Consider the following 15,963-nt stretch of genomic DNA (forward strand, 5'->3'; position numbering starts at 1 on the left):
TGGTCACGCATTCACGCAGTGTAATTTAGGCCTGCTCACAATGCACACATCAGCACAGTCCAACTCTGAGTCAACCAATCAGCTCTTTCCCTTTCACACTCCTCTCTGCCTATTCAGTCCTCTATCATTTCATCACCTGCCAATCACATCATGACTTATAAATGTCTGGTCTCTTCAGTCCTCCAACTGTTTCATAACTTTGACAATAAATTCTCTTCATTCTTTTCTCTTTCTTTCTTTCCCTCTGTGAACTGACAGGATTTTGCCCATACTATTAATATTAAATACTCTCCAAATGTAATATCCACTAAGTAGTCATACTTCAAAATAGCTTAGAATTGTTAATTTATACATGTTCATCCCTTCTTATGTGGTAATAGCCAATAGTCCAATAAAAAAATAAAAAAAATAAAATAAATAAATAAAATGTCCCCTGTGGTATTACCATGGATTTTTGGAAATGATAATACCACTGTGTTCTTTGAAGTCCCATGTACATACCGCTGTATATGAATATTGAATTCATTCAGTACCTTGGTATATAGTGGCCCTAACATGTATTTGGACACTTAAGCTACACTTAAAACTGACGGAATGTCAATGCATATTTAAATATCAAACAATGAAGTTTGTTAGATTTCACAAGATGAAACAATAGATATATTGTTCAAAATAAAGACAAAAAGTATTTGGACACTTTCTGGTTGTCAAACTTTGTGGAATGATGTGTCCATATTTAATGTGATGAACTACACCTGTGGTTACTCTCCTAGGACATTAATTTAGGGTACCTGGATTCATACATCCAGTAAAAAGCTCTTTAAGACCAGTAGGTTTAAAGAAAAAGAAAAAAGAAAGTGAGGTTCGTTCTCTTACACCATTTCTTTGCAGATCCCACTTTGGTATCTTCTCTATGCAATTAAGTTCTTACATTTTTAGCATCAGGGTCCAAAAGTGCCCAAATACTTTTTGAAGCCACCGTATATCAAAGTACCATATTAACATCTGATACATCACTGTACCATGGTAATGTCTAAGTACTTTTTGTAAGGGTCATAGTGAACTTAGACTGGAACAGCTTTAGCCTCCTTGTCTGAACCTCATCTTGTTTTCCATTTTCTGAGCAACTGAACCATCTCTTTCTCTGACCTCATCAATTCCTTTATTCCTCAATTCAAGGATTCTTTGTTTATAGAGTTTTTGCATCTTGAGCCGCTGGCATTCGTTCAGTCTGCATGAAGTCACTGCATGCAGAGAAAGAATCAGTCACATGTTTTCGGTTCTAGCAGGGCAAGGCAGAACTTTGGGAGTCCCAACTCCTTTCCTGTCTTCCTCTGTCTCTAAATTCTGGATAAGATAGCAGTACAACTCTCTCTCTGTGTTTTTCCACTCAGAGCCAAACTGATTATGAGACCAAAGTCAACAATTTCGTTCTCAATCCCTTTGACAAAACCACAGAAACAAGCGCTCACCTTAACAGGGAGGAGATAAAGAAGGAAACAGGTTGTATCTGTAACAGGCACTCAAGAATCCATGCCATCTTGATTCTATGGGATGGAACTGAGTTAACTGTTAATCACATGTAAAAATCTTGCAGTAAAGCCTTCACAATTTCATGGCTGTAAAAAAATGAAACCACATCCTAACATACAATCCACCCTGTTGGAAATTTGACATTATTTTGGTCTCAATAGTCAGTCCTATGGGATAATCCATCTCAGATTAATTTAAGGTGGCTGATGCTTTTATATGGTTTAATTGGCCATTACCTGGTCCAAGCTGGTCTACATCAGTGTTTCTCAATCCCATCAGTCAGGGTCATGTACCCCTTCATTGACACCCCTTCAAGACTTTCAAAGTACCTCCTGGAACCTACTTAAGAACCCCCTAGGTACACCTAGTTAGGAATCACTGGTCTAGAATATGGTTGATCAGCTGGACTACCAGCTGATGGGGCCAAGGTCGGCCTGGTAGGCCTTCTTGGTCAACCTTGCTAAACTGGTGGGGACCAGGTTGAGCTAGTTAACCACCTTAATCTGGTACGATTGGATTTTCCAGTAGGGAGGGCTCATCTGCTCCTTTCTCCTAAACAGATTCAGACAACCATGTTAGAAATGCCTCATCTCAGCTGATGGATATTCCTCCCATACTTCCCAAACTCCTACCTACTAAACCCTCCCGCCCTTCAGTCACCCCCACCCCTTATTCCCCACCCAACGGTGCCTGGACACAGCACGGACACCCCCAAACCAGAGCACCTAGTGCCACTCAGATGCCACATAGTTCCACTGGTAATTCCCAAGTTTTGTTCTTGTTATTTATTTTTTTAACCTCTTTTACAAAATATTACTTTCAGGGTCTGATGGTTGACAGGTAATGAGTAAATAACATATTCCCCTAATGATTCATTATTTACCACACACATACTTGGTTGATTTATTTTGGCGCAAGCTTGTCTAGCGTTCAACGAGCATACACATTCTACCACAGCAAAGTTTACACTAAAAAACAGAATATCAGACTTCAAAGATAATATTCCATTCATTCTCCTCTTGTTTGTGCAGTTTTAGAGGAAAACGATATGCAGACATGGAAAATTAATGGATGTGCAAAACCGCATTTCAATCAAACACAGCAATTCTGTAACCTCTAACAGATAGACATTATTTCACACTCCAGCTCTATGGATCACAGGAAGTGCTGTCTCTAGCTGATGTGAGTTAGAGGGCCAAAAAAAAAACAAAAAACAGCATGAACCATGGTGACATCAACTTCCAGAATCCCCTTATTTGTTTTGCGCTGTCAGGCAGGCTATTACAAATGTCCAATCGGTGTATATCATGTCTGTTATTGTCTGAAATCACAGCTTTCCTGTTTCCTCCCATACACCATGTCTTGTCTTCACAAGAATGCACTGATGCACTTTACTGCAACTATCAACACTCAGGTTTAGCCTCACTATAGTCAGAACATACATGTTGTTAATGTTAAATTTACGCTTCTTTCATGTAGTTGTCCTATTAATAGTAGTTTCTAAGTTTTACTTAATTTATTGTATTAGCGATAAGGTAACTCCGTTTCAAAAGCTACAGTAGTGAGCTGCTCCTAATGCGAATGATGTTCCAAATGTTAGGTAACATGATTATGATGCCTTCTAAGACATGTTTGCAGAGAAGGAAAATTCAGAATGCACTGCAATGTAAGCTTAGCTTAGTAAAAAACCCATCAAAATTTGGCAGACGATTGCAAGAAAAATGCAGATTATACTGTATGTGACATGCTTAATCATTCTGAGTCGCATTGACCCAGAACCACATTTTGAGTTTCATGCACTGAAGTAAAAAGATCTCAGCTTTCTATTGATATAATTTTGAATTTTTCTGTACCAAACCATTGGCAAGATATAATCATTTGAATGTTAGCTGTCTTAAAACCTTTTTTTTTTTTTTTTTAAGAAAATGGGCTGTAATGATTCCATTCGCGCATGCACGTGGAGATCAAACATCAAGCACGAAAATGGTTAAATTCTCTGAAATTAGTTGTATTAAAGTCTTTCTAGCAAGTCAGTCCACTCAGCGGCCATCTTTGGAATGCTTTTGGGAAGCTATTTTATGGTAAACAAGCAGCATACAAGAGCAGCTCATAACTTGAATGGGGAAAGAACAAAACCCCGAAAACAGTTGGTCAAGATTACGATCAAAGAACATATTTCAGATCAGCAGTAAAATCTGACAACACTGGAATCATAAATTGTGCTTCTTTACCTCAGATTACGCAGAAGAAAAAAAAACAATTCCTGGCTTGTATAGCCAGGAATGCTAATGCACATTCTCAAGTTGATTTACAGGCAATGTCTGTATCTAAATGGTGATTGCCTCTTTTACCTGTAAGGCGGGACTTCCTTTCTACATTCGTTAGAAGTGGCCTGTCTCTGCTAAATAGTCTCTGACTCAACTCAAGTTTGGCATTAGCATGTTGCTAAGGTAACAAAGGAATAGACAATGCCTGTCAATCAACTCGAGAATGCGATTAGCTATACAAGCCAGGAATTTTTGTTTTTGTTTTCTTTGTGTAATCTAAGGTAAAGAAGCACAATTTATGATACCAGTGTTGTCAGATTTTACCACTGATTTGAAATATGTTCTTTGATTGTAATCTTGACCAACTATTTTCGAGATTTCGGTCTTTCTCCATTCAAGTAGATAGGAGCTGACTTGAATGCAGCTTGTTCACATAGAAAAATAGCTGCTTGAGAGCATTCCAAAGATGGCTGCCAGTCGACTGACTTGCTAGAAAGACTTTGGTTAAATCTCCAGTTTGATTAGGCCTGCTTGGAATTTCCACAGACTTTGAATGCCAAAGTTCTACACATACCCCTGCTACTTATGTGTTCATTTATTAAAAATATTGGCTAATTTGATAAAGATTTCAGCTACCAATAAGAATGCAGTAATTTTAGCTTTGTTTAAAACATTTTAACATACATCCATTTAGCAAAATTGGACGTAACATTCACCACAGAAAACATGTAGTAAAAATGAAGTAGTTATGTCACAACTTTTTAATTGAGCACTATTAGTAGAAAAATCAAATGACTCAATAGTAGGTTAACTGAAACAGAGCTAGCTAACTATGTTAAATGTAGACATCTCTGCCCCAGCATTCAATTCACTTCCCAAAGCTGACACTGCGTAACCAAATCTGCGGTTGCTGTTTTTGTTCCATCTAGGTAAGAGCATCCGGAATGGCCCGATCTCTTCTCTTCCACCCAAACCCAATGATTCAATCCTAACAGTGTCCAGCAGGAACCATACATCACTGGGCAAAGACCCTTTCTCTCCTCTATCTAATGGCTTGAGACCTTCCTCCCCCAGGCTCGGTGACTCCTCCCGAAGATATGGGGGTAAAATAAACTATTTCTACCCCATCCCCTACTAAAAAACTCAGCTTGAACTGTTAGCAGCATTGTGGAACCTGGTAGCTGGTTTCTAGTTGGTCAAAGCTGGTCTGAGCTGGTAGACCATCTAGGACAAGCGAGGGGAAAAAAAATCTACCAGCTTGTCAAACCACCTTAAGGTGGTGTAGCTGGTTTTTGGGGCATGGTCGATTAGCTAATGAAAAGCTTGGACCTTGGAGGCTGATGACCAACTTGGACCAGCTAGAAACCAGCTACCATGTTCCAAAACACAACTAACAGTTTAAAATGGATTATTCTAGTAGGGTCCTACTCTGCTCTTTTTCTTTCTTTCTTTCACTCTTTCTTTTTTATTTCAGCCCCTTGTTCAGTCATGTTATGATCTTTGCTCTGTGAAGAACTTTTACATTAAGTTGCCCTTTATTCTCCACTACCAGCACCAAGTTATTTTGGTTGCATTTGTCTTGCAGCACCACAGATTGGCAGGCTTCTCAGTCTCTCTTCAGAACCACATTTTCTCCTTTGCAACATGTAGTGTGTGTACAAACCGGCCATCAACCTGTCACTCTTTGACAGATTTACTGTGTTAAATATGTGTTTTTTTGCCTGACGGGCATATAGACTGCTGGTGCACTAATCTCATCTTAAAGAGCCTCTCTTCTCCCCAGGCAGTTGAGTGGCCACCTATAATTCCACTTAACTTCCATCTGTGGGTCTTTGTAAACCATGATTTTGCTCAGCTGCTGTGAACCTCAACCGAAAAAAATAATAAAAAAATAAAAATAAAAATACAATATGATGCTGCCATAGTTTTCCTTTATTCCATAACATCCACTTTCCTCCTCCCCCCCCCCCCACAGCTAACGGTGAACACCATAAGGGACTCTCTCTTCCCAAACAAGTCATGTGGTCCAGAGCAAGAATGGGTAAAAAGAGTTGATTCGTACTCTGTGTGTGTTAGCCATCATTAACCCGCAGAAACATTGTTTTGTGATGCAGCCCATGTTGGTGTCCTTACCATCCATTTCCATCTCCTGTAAACCTGCCTTTTTCCAACCATTTGGTCATTCACCAGTCAACCCATTTGCTGGCAAATCTGTCATGTTGTCTTCAACGTTTGTTGTTGTTTTGCAAGCTTCTGCAGATCCTGTGCTGTCGCGAGCTTTGTGGTGTAATTGTCAAAAGCTTTTTCCCAGATTTTCAATGGCTGAGATGTTTCTTTCATTTGTAAACCAACACCATCAATGTGGTACTTTTAAAATTATGCTGTAGAGCATTTTTATTTATTTTTTAGAGAAAACATGAATTCTGTTTTTTGGAAGACACAAAAACCCACCACATTGTCTTAAACTGTCTGGTAACATTCTGTGGCTCTTTTAATTGTGTGTTTTAGCAATAATGTTTGTTACTCCCTTCTACAGAGGACTGTAGCTGCTTCTGGTTGATATTATGGTGTGCATGACTACTTGCATGCTTTATTGTAGTCACAAGCTTCCATGTGGTGTGAAGTCTTTTTCATTCTGCCATATTGTATGTCCATGTCTCTGTAAAAAGCTGGAAATTCATGGTATTAGATAATCTGTGCACTCTTAGTTTGCATCCCTTTTAAACTACAGGCAAAAATGCAACTGTAAAAATCATAGTTCACAATCACAAGAGCTTTTGGGATAAGTTTTTGCTCAGAAATTGAAGATAAGGTTGTTACAACCACCAACATAACCCCCTAACTACTTTATGTATGCATGTACACTATATAGCCTAAATGCTGAGGAGTGCATTTAGGAGTGTCACATCCTTTGACTTGTGCAAAAACAGTGGAATACAACAAATCAACATATAATTTGTGAAGAGACCATTGGCACCTGAGCAATAAGCTTTAATTAGCATGATTTGTTTACATAAGTTCACATCCCATCTGCTGTAATCATGGCCAATTGGTGCCTAACACTGATGGATGTTCTATGGCAACAACATGGGCAGATTCATTTGACAGCGACTGCCCTCTTGACTAGCACCTTGAAAGCATTTAACCACAGACTGCATGAGACCAAAACATTGGTCACCACCACCAAAAACCTCGGCTAGCTCTTCAGAAAATTACTTTTCCTCCTTCAAAAGTATAACATCTGTTGGTCTTTAGTTTTATTTTCGGCTTTTTGCCACCCAGATTTTCTGTACTTACTCGTACCACAGGGTTTAGGGAGCTGAGCTCTGTTTGATTATCCCGTGATGAACTGAGGATTTCAACATGGTGCCTCGGATATGAATTAAATTAGTTTTCCTGGGAAGGGTCCACATGCTCTTGCCTGTTTGCTTTTGGCTGTACTGCAAGATGGCATGGAGAACTGAAGGCCTGAAAGGCAGTTGAAGTGCCAATGTTTAGACTTCATCCATGCAATCAGAAAGAAAACAGTCAAGGGAATTTTCTTTCATTTGCAATAAACTTCACAAGTGAGTTTGACCTCTCAATTTGCTTCTCCTATGCAAAGCATCCAAAGTGCAGATTCACAAAGAAAGTAAACAAAGAATTATAGTTGTGTAAAAGGATAATTTGAGCACTTAACCATATTCAATTTTCTATTTAGAGTGTGACATACTTCAGATACCAAAGATTGAAAAAACATTTCAAATCCATTTTTCAACTTTCAGTTTTCTTGTGTTTGTCCATATTATGGCTCAAAATGAGGGCATTTAGTGTATTTCTATTTAATGTATTTTGGCGTAGGAACTCTTTGCTGTTAGAGTTGGACAAATACCTTGATTGTTATATATTTGGCTCCCATCACAGACAAGGGTAACTGACAACAGGTGTTTTCATTTTAGTGAGACATATTTTAGAATATGCATTAAGTTTGAGCAATTTTCCAAGCAGGAACATTTTAACGGTGTCACATGGATTGATGTAGTGAGTTTTGGCTTGATTATCGTGGTTTGTCTTGATATAGACAATGAAAGGTTAAAGATGATAATAATTTCTGTTGTGCTATAATATTTCTTCTTATTGAATCAGGGGTATGATTTTATTTCCACAGATAACTAAAAAGCTAAAAACGTGCAAAAAATGTATAAATTAAAACTCAAAGAGGAGTCAAACTCATTTAACCCACATCGGTTTGCAGAAAAGTAGTTGAGCTAAGGGTGGTAGTGATGTGTTCCACTGTTTTTCACAAGAATTTAAGAGAATGCTAAGAAGATTTGCGGTGATTAGAAGGAAGGGCTACTTCTGACCTTTTGCTGCAGTGCTGGATATTTTTTGGGGGGCAATTGTCAAATGACTGCATACTCATCTTAAGTTCATTATTACTGGATACAGATGAGAGAAAAAAGAGAGGAGGATACTTAATTCTGGCCTGAAGTAACAGTGATTTCAACTCTCATGTCATCATAGGTTCTCCAGCTGCACGTCTACCTATTCCAGCAAAAAAGACTAATCTTGTGGGCAAACCAGGAGGATTGGGTAGGTAACAAAATAGATTGACCACATTTTGTACTCATTATTTTCACATGCAAATAAGCTTTTTATTCTCCACAAATATTTGCCAAAAGTTTGCAGCTCTTCGCTGGTAGTGGTGAACCTCTGGCAAACCTTTGGCAACAATGGACAATTTGCAGCAAGTTTGCCGCAAAGCTCATTTGCATTTGCAAGATTTTCTTTAATAATCTAAAAATATTCTATATATGTTTTAAATGTATTGTCAAGAAGGTTTGAAGAAGGTAATAATGTTTGTAAAAGTTATAATTAAAAAGTTAAGAAATTATTGAGAAAATCTAACTTTCTTATTTTGGTGGTCATTGGGGTGGTTGAGGGTCTGGATGGGGTATCCCTGGGTCGTAAAAGTTGAAAAACCCTACTTTAAAGAACCAAGAAATGAATATACTGATCTGAAAAAAAAAACTGAAAAGAACCACATAGCTGAATCAAGAACCCTAAACAGAAAAAATGCTGAATTTGCTAAACCTAAGGTGCTGCAAAAAAAACATTGAAGAATCATCTTTATTTATGAAGTGTTGTCATAGTAACAAAGATAGCACATGCCTTTGGGTGCTCTTAATCATAATTGTCCCTAAGGGGAAAAAAAACTTTGTCTATTTTGTAAAGAATGACTAAACAATTAAGGAAGATGTCATTAAACAATTGCATAAATTAACTTCTTTGTGTACACAGCAGACAAGATGACAGACCTGAATCAGGACAAAACCTCCATCTTAAAACTGGCGCTGACTCCTGTTACAGCGAAACCATTCAAACCAAAAACAACGTCAGCTCCTGCAGTTATAGGTATGTGTGCATAGGATGCTTTAAAATGTGATAATTTGGCCTTACCTCTTTGTAATTGTCTCCTACCCTGAAAACAAATCTGGAAGTGTTCAGATATTCTACTGAAGGTACAAATGTCTGCTGAATGTGTGCCCAAAGTTTCACTTGGTGTGTACAAATACCCAGGTAGAAACAATCTTTCAACAATGATTTTGTTGAAATTGGTTGACACTTATTTTGTGTTCTAGCACCCCACTTTGAGACATGGGAGAACTCTTCAGTGTTCAGCTCCATTCCTGCCTCTAAAGTTGATGCCATGGGCAAAGAACGCTACATTGGTAATGAGACTTTTCACTCTGAACTAGTCGTGTCAAGCAGTCTCAATGATGCTGATTATGCATCTTCACATCATAAATGCAATCAGTCTAAAATCTAATGTGAGTGTTTTGAGGCCAAAGCAAAGAGTACAGGTGTCTTAATTGAAACACAATTGTGGTGTTCTGCAGCTCCGCATGTGGTCTATAAGACGGATAAAAAGCCAGATGAACCATGCTCTATTACCACCTCTCTGAGTTACTTTCCTGAAGAGGAGGGAGCAGAACAAAATGCCACCAGTCCGCCAAGAACAGCACCATCCAACCTCACTGTAGTGACCGTGGAAGGATGCCCCTCTTTCATCATTCTAGACTGGGAAAAAACAGATAATGAGACCAAAGGTAAGATTGAAGACCATGGCAAAATGTTTGTAGTTTTGGGCTCAACTGTATCTGAGGACCTTAACACTTGAAATGTGGACTATATTTTGTTGTTGGAATGAAATATGACCTTAAACACTAACCCTAATCCTTGACTTCAATAAGTCAAACCCTAACCCTTGACTTTGAGGAGTTAAACCCTATCCTTTGACTTTGATGATTCAAACCTTAACCCTTACTCTACCCTATTCACATTTTATTTTCAATTGTTTCTTTCTTCAGAATATGAGGTTATCTCCACTACTAAAGGACCTGATGGTGAACAGGTTTCCATCCTGATCACAAACCAGACTCACACAGCCGTGGAGAACCTCAAACCAGAGAGCAGGTAGAACTTCAATGCAATATTTTTCTCTAACCTCTCCATACAAAGCAACCTGGTGGATTTGATAGATGAGTTTTGTTTTATGTGGGTGTCATATACCATGGGTGTTAGTACTTTCATGCAACCTGAGATCTGGACAAGGTGTTGGACCTGTGTGTTGTGGTCTGGCCGGAGGGGAGCCGCCACGCTCACTGGCTTTTTAATGAGGCTAAATATAGACTTGTGATCTGTTGACACAACATAAACCAAGGCTTACTATGGACTGCGTCTCGAGGCACGTGGGCCTTGGTAATGGCTCTACATCACACATGGAGGATCCATTAAAGGGGTGGCCACAGGCTTTCAGTCCTCAGACTCTGCAGAATAAATATATCAAGTTTCAGGGCTCAGAATATGGGAAAATAAGAACCTCATTTTGCGTAGAATATGAAAACAACCCACCAGTGTTCCAATACATTTTAATAATTTGGTATTAAACAGACTTTCTGCACTGTCAGCAGTATAACTTTTTTGATCTGAAATGAATATACTTAATGGTTTTATGTGATTGGACCAAAGAGGCAGTGTAATGCCACATGGCCTCTTTTTGTCTTGCTTTGCAGTTATGAATTCAAGGTGAAGCCCAAGAATGAGCTTGGGGAGGGGCCGCCCAGCGAACCGGTGTCTTTCAACACAGAGTCTGGTAATGCTTTCAAACTTGAGCACATGCATTGCAAATAAGCAGATATGCAAATGGTTATATACATATGACAGGTTTATTATGCATTTATTTGCATTTGGTTATATATATATATATATATATATATATATATATATATATATATATATATATATATATATATATATATAACAGTTATTTGCAATAGAATTTAGATTTTTATCTTGTAATTGACATGCTTTAAACATATGCCATTTTAATAACAGAGGTCCTGGAGCTATCAGCATGTTTGTTTGTCTTAGTCATAGTTTACTCATGAGTCATTGGACACAAGAGGTCAGTTGAACCACCCAAATCCCAGTTTTAACATGAGCTATGTTTTAAAAGTGGCATAAAATGCAAACATCCCCAGGGAGGAGGGGCAAATTGATTTGCCATGACTTTACATATGGCCCTGCTGTCTGCATAAGTCAGCCATATTTGTGATTTTTGTCTTTATATCTTAGAGATGTATGTAATGAGTTTCTTGTTGTTAACTTAATGACTCCACCATATCCCTGTACTGTCGTAACTTTTGGCCCCATCACAGATGCAGCCCTAGAGTGCTGTCACCCTGCCAATGTTTGCCTGTCTTACACGCTCACAAACAACATATCATATATAATGAACAAATAAAGACCCACATCATCTACATGTTTTATGGGAGGGGCTTTAGCTTTAAAGCTCATCTGGCCCGCAGAAGAAAGGGAATGAGAGAAAGAAAGAGAGTAGGGCAAAGGCAACTAGGAAGGAAAGAGAGTCCATATGTGCAATGATGGGAGAGCAATAGAGGAAAACTAAGTGATGAGATGAGAAGTCCCTGAGGCTCAATGTTTCTCCCCTATAGCTTTGGCAGGTTAGTTCATGCCAGCTGATCTTTCTTCACACGAGAGATTCAGATCTGTTGGAAAAACACTATTTTCTGCTTGTTGGAATTTATTGTACTTCATTGCTCAAGGCACTCTGCCCACCCATGGATAGCCAATGCAGAATTGGCTGATATGTGTCAGTAACTTTCCTATAGTCTACAAATTATTTTAATTGTCTCTATGGCCAGGTGGCTATAAAAAAAAGCCATCATTTCTGATTCCTCCTCGTTTTATTCCTGTTTTCTCTTGCAGCGGATCCACGAGTGAGTGAGAATGTCTCAGGTATGTGTTTCTTCTTTACAACCCTTATTCTCTCAGGTGAAAAATTACAATCTGTTGAATAAATGGATAATGTAATGAATAGTCCTATAGACTGCAGAGGCAAATAAATAGAAATATTAAAGTAAAAAAAAAAAAAAAAATTCAGAAGGCAAAGGAAAGCTGTGTGGACATCCTATGAGTCCACTTCTTCCACATACAATTCTCAGCCAGACATAACATTTACCCAAGAGTGGCAAATGGATAATAGCATCCTCCTTCATGTAACTGACAGACCCCACTCAACAACAAGGGCTCCATTTACCTTCTTTCAGTTGTTGGCCAAAGGGTCAGTCTGGTATTCAACTCCCTTGATTTCTTCTTGGTGTATTGGAATATATACTATTCAAGCCTAAATCAACAGAGTAATGAAACAATGGATATCAAGTATGCCAATAGTAAGAAAATATTGTGTCAGGAGCCAATGGAAACAGAGACTAATGGAACAGCCCCTTTACTCTTTGTCAAGCAAGCCTTTGCTAACATGTGTATCTACAAAAATTGTGTCTGCACTCCAATGTTCTTTTGAAAAGTCAACTGAATGAAACATTGATGTCTCAATGCTCTGCACAATATATTCCAGAACATAATATCTGGGCTGATCAGTTCATAAAATAACATTCTGTGGTTGTTCTGCATTGCATTCAGGTAAAGATGCCATTTGGACGCAGTTCCCCTTCAAAACTGACTCCTACTCTGAGTGCAATGGGAAGCAGTATGTGAAGAGGACGTGGTACCGCAAATTCGTTGGCATCCAGCTCTGTAACTCCCTACGGTACAAGATCTACCTGAGCGACTCCCTCAATGGTAAGTCTCACAAAAACAATTACCAAAGCTGATCCATTTTAAATTTTGTGTTCATTTTATATGGTACGGTTGACTTTAAATGGGCAACTCTCTCCTTTCCTTGACCCTTCAGGTAAATTCTACAACATTGGAGACCAGACAGGACATGGTGAGGACCACTGCCAGTTTGTGGACTCATTCCTAGATGGAAGAACAGGCACTCAACTACCAGCAGACCAGCTGCCAGACAGGCCAGGTAGCACAGTTCCAGGAAAAACAACAAAGGAGAACAAATATAATGTCAAATATACTTTCCACCACAAACATTTTAACCATTTGACATTTTAGATTGTTACAAAAAGTAGTCTTCTCTTCTAACCTAGACAGGACATTAAAGCCGAAGTGTGTAATTTTTTCGATGTAAAAATACTTGATACTATCCCAGCTTAATTGTGCAGAGACAGTGTAAATACATCTTTCTAGGGTGGATTCCCCCAAAAGTGTAACACTGTGACTTTTTGGCACTATAAAAATATTGCCTATTTTTTCAGCGTCCTAACCAGCCCAACATAGCAAAGTTGCAGGAAAGCTGTTTGAAAAATTTTTTGCAGTTACGTTTGGTGGTGCAGAAATTACACACTTCAGCTTTGAGAATTTGATGGCTTTAAATTGATGTACCTGAGTCTAATACTTTTCTTAATGTCTTTTAGGCTACTTCAGAGCAATGAGACAAGAGCCAGTCAACTTTGGTCAGATAGGTGGAAACTCCCACATCACCTATGTTGCATGGTATGAATGTGGAACGCCAATCCCAGGGAAATGGTAGGACTCAAGCAAGTGTCCACACAGAACCCACAAGAGCAACTCTCATTGGTTGGGAGTGCGGTCACTCCTCAGCCTAAGTCACTAAAGGTCGTACCATGTATAATAGTGTACAGGATCAAAGAGTCAGGGAATTCTTTTGAGCGCATTTGTGATATGTAATAGCAAAACAATGCCTCATCTCTTTATTTATCGTTCGATAACTAGAGAAAATGAAATAATTCACTATGAGATAAACTACTTCAAATACATTGAAGTGATGAATATAAAAAAGAAAGGAAAAAAAAGACTTGTTTAAATATTGGGAAGCTGGCTCCCTGAAACTATTTTGATATTTTGTGTAATATTATTTATCAAAGTTTGTGGTGCCATGTTTCTTGTAATGTTTTTTTTTTTTTTTTTTTAGTGAGGAAGGGCCAGGCTTTGATTATGCGCTTAAGCAGTAAAGACAGCCTGGGCTTTTGTCTATCACCAGAGGCAGCTGTATTAGTTTAGTACTGATATTGTAAGTCTCTATGTCAGATGTAAACTGAAACTCATATGTATAGCTGGGACTCTTTGCTATGTTGCTTTTACAAACACATTGTATTAGCAAAAGGCTCAAAAAGTCAGGTTAACCCCACTAACATAGAAAAAATGCGATGACACATCTATGTTTACAACAGGTTGGGATTACAGGCACAAAACATGCAAATTAACATTCAGTCAGATGTTTGTACCATGGCTATGGTCTTCAGTTGTAAGCCCTGGTGAATTTTTTTGGTTCTAGATTGTAAGGAGGACCTTACACTTGCAATTTGCACAGCACAAATGTATTTATATGTATATGGAGAGAGTATTTTTTCAGGAAACCTATGTAAGGATTAAAAATCTTCCCCCTCAAGCTTGTGAAACACAATTCAAGTCACACCGCTCTGGCCTTCTTAAAAAAACCTCTTTCTTTGAGTGTTAATCGAGAGATATTCAAGGAATCTTGAAGATCTAAACAAAGTACAGCTTGTATGGGTTACATATTTTGTACAGTTTTTTTTCCCCTGCCGGTCCTCTTGGCAGATTTTATCTGACTTATTCATATTTTTATGGAGTTTGTAAGATGATATTGATGTTTTTAGGACATGTTTCCTCAATTTCTGTATGTATTTTTCAATAATAAATATCAAAAGTTCTGTTTCTTTTTGTAAGAAAACCATCTGTGTCCTATTTTTCTCTTTTGTTATAGCACCATAGATATTTTTAAGATTACAATGAAACCAGGGCTTGACATTAACCTTTTCGCACGTGAGTTCTCCTGTACTGACAGATTTCCCAGCGGGAGTTCTTTAATGCATGCTGTAATTAAAATAAATCTTACCTTACACTTCACAGCAGATGCACTGGAGGACAGATTATATCACAGCGGGTGCACTGAAGGTCAGATGATATATTATCAAACATATAATGCAGTCTTTAGATGTTTATAATGATTGATTAAGATAGATAAGATGCGATCGTGAATACGCTTGCCGACTATGTGCACTGCCATATTTTCGTTGCAATGCAAGATGGGATTCTGAGTTTGTATCATCATAGAAGCATACAAAAGGAGGAGCATAGAAGGTTCTTAAAACCTAGCACATCCACTCTCCCAGCCCTGGAAGTGGTTGTGATGAATGGAATGGGAGTAGGCTGGAGTGGACTGACTTGTTTGTATATTCTTTGACAGCAGAAAACATGGCCACAGCACTGCATCAAAATAGTGCGCTCAGATGGTAATGGCTTTATACTTTTATTTAAGGATTGTTTGAAAGTTTGTATTATATAAAAATAAAGGTATTGTGATGCTGAAAAGACTATTTGAGCAGCTGGTTCATTATGACAACTGCTTCAGTCATTATGACAACCGATTTTGCTGGTAAACAGCAGCATGAATGCAGATCACACCGGTTTGATTGTACACGTCTGAGCCCAGCCTAGTGTATTCAAACTGATCGTACATGTGAAAGAGTACCTGCCAAATGCGGGTAGATCACGGCAGTGGTGGGTAACTCCGTCACTCTTACTAGCCACTGGTGGCTGGTGATGTTTTCAGGGTTTTTTCTGAATGTAATATTCTCTGCAGCCAAAGTAAATTTAAATGTATTCATCAGCACTTTATAAGGACTAAATATACCTCTCATAACTTACATGCGCACCTGTGTGAGGCGAATGAAGTGTGGTTTAAAATGAACCACTGCAGCAC

The 15,963-nt window shown here is 38.4% G+C and overlaps 1 protein-coding gene across 6 annotated transcripts in view; it reads left to right on the top strand.

Annotated features, from left to right (window-relative positions):
- Positions 1-15,103, top strand: part of LOC127438192 (target of Nesh-SH3-like) — a 30,835-nt gene extending 15,732 nt beyond the window's left edge. The window contains exons 10-22 of one of the 6 annotated variants that reach the window (XM_051693569.1): positions 2,094-2,291; positions 4,730-4,903; positions 5,776-5,841; positions 8,304-8,372; positions 9,084-9,194; positions 9,422-9,511; positions 9,680-9,889; positions 10,151-10,256; positions 10,856-10,935; positions 12,072-12,101; positions 12,786-12,944; positions 13,057-13,179; positions 13,634-15,103. In XM_051693569.1, coding sequence (XP_051549529.1) covers positions 2,094-2,291; positions 4,730-4,903; positions 5,776-5,841; positions 8,304-8,372; positions 9,084-9,194; positions 9,422-9,511; positions 9,680-9,889; positions 10,151-10,256; positions 10,856-10,935; positions 12,072-12,101; positions 12,786-12,944; positions 13,057-13,179; positions 13,634-13,749 — 1,532 coding nt within the window. In that variant the 3' untranslated portion in view covers positions 13,750-15,103. Of the gene's footprint in view, positions 1-2,093; positions 2,292-4,729; positions 4,904-5,775; positions 5,842-8,303; positions 8,373-9,080; positions 9,195-9,421; positions 9,512-9,679; positions 9,890-10,150; positions 10,257-10,855; positions 10,936-12,071; positions 12,102-12,785; positions 12,945-13,056; positions 13,180-13,633 lie in introns of all 6 variants that reach the window. The other 5 variants (XM_051693568.1, XM_051693570.1, XM_051693571.1 and 2 more) reach the window with 5 other exon arrangements.
- Positions 15,104-15,963: the final 860 nt, after the last annotated feature.

Source organism: Myxocyprinus asiaticus, chromosome 49, assembly GCF_019703515.2.
Source record: "Myxocyprinus asiaticus isolate MX2 ecotype Aquarium Trade chromosome 49, UBuf_Myxa_2, whole genome shotgun sequence".
Classification (NCBI taxonomy): Eukaryota; Metazoa; Chordata; class Actinopteri; order Cypriniformes; family Catostomidae; genus Myxocyprinus; species Myxocyprinus asiaticus.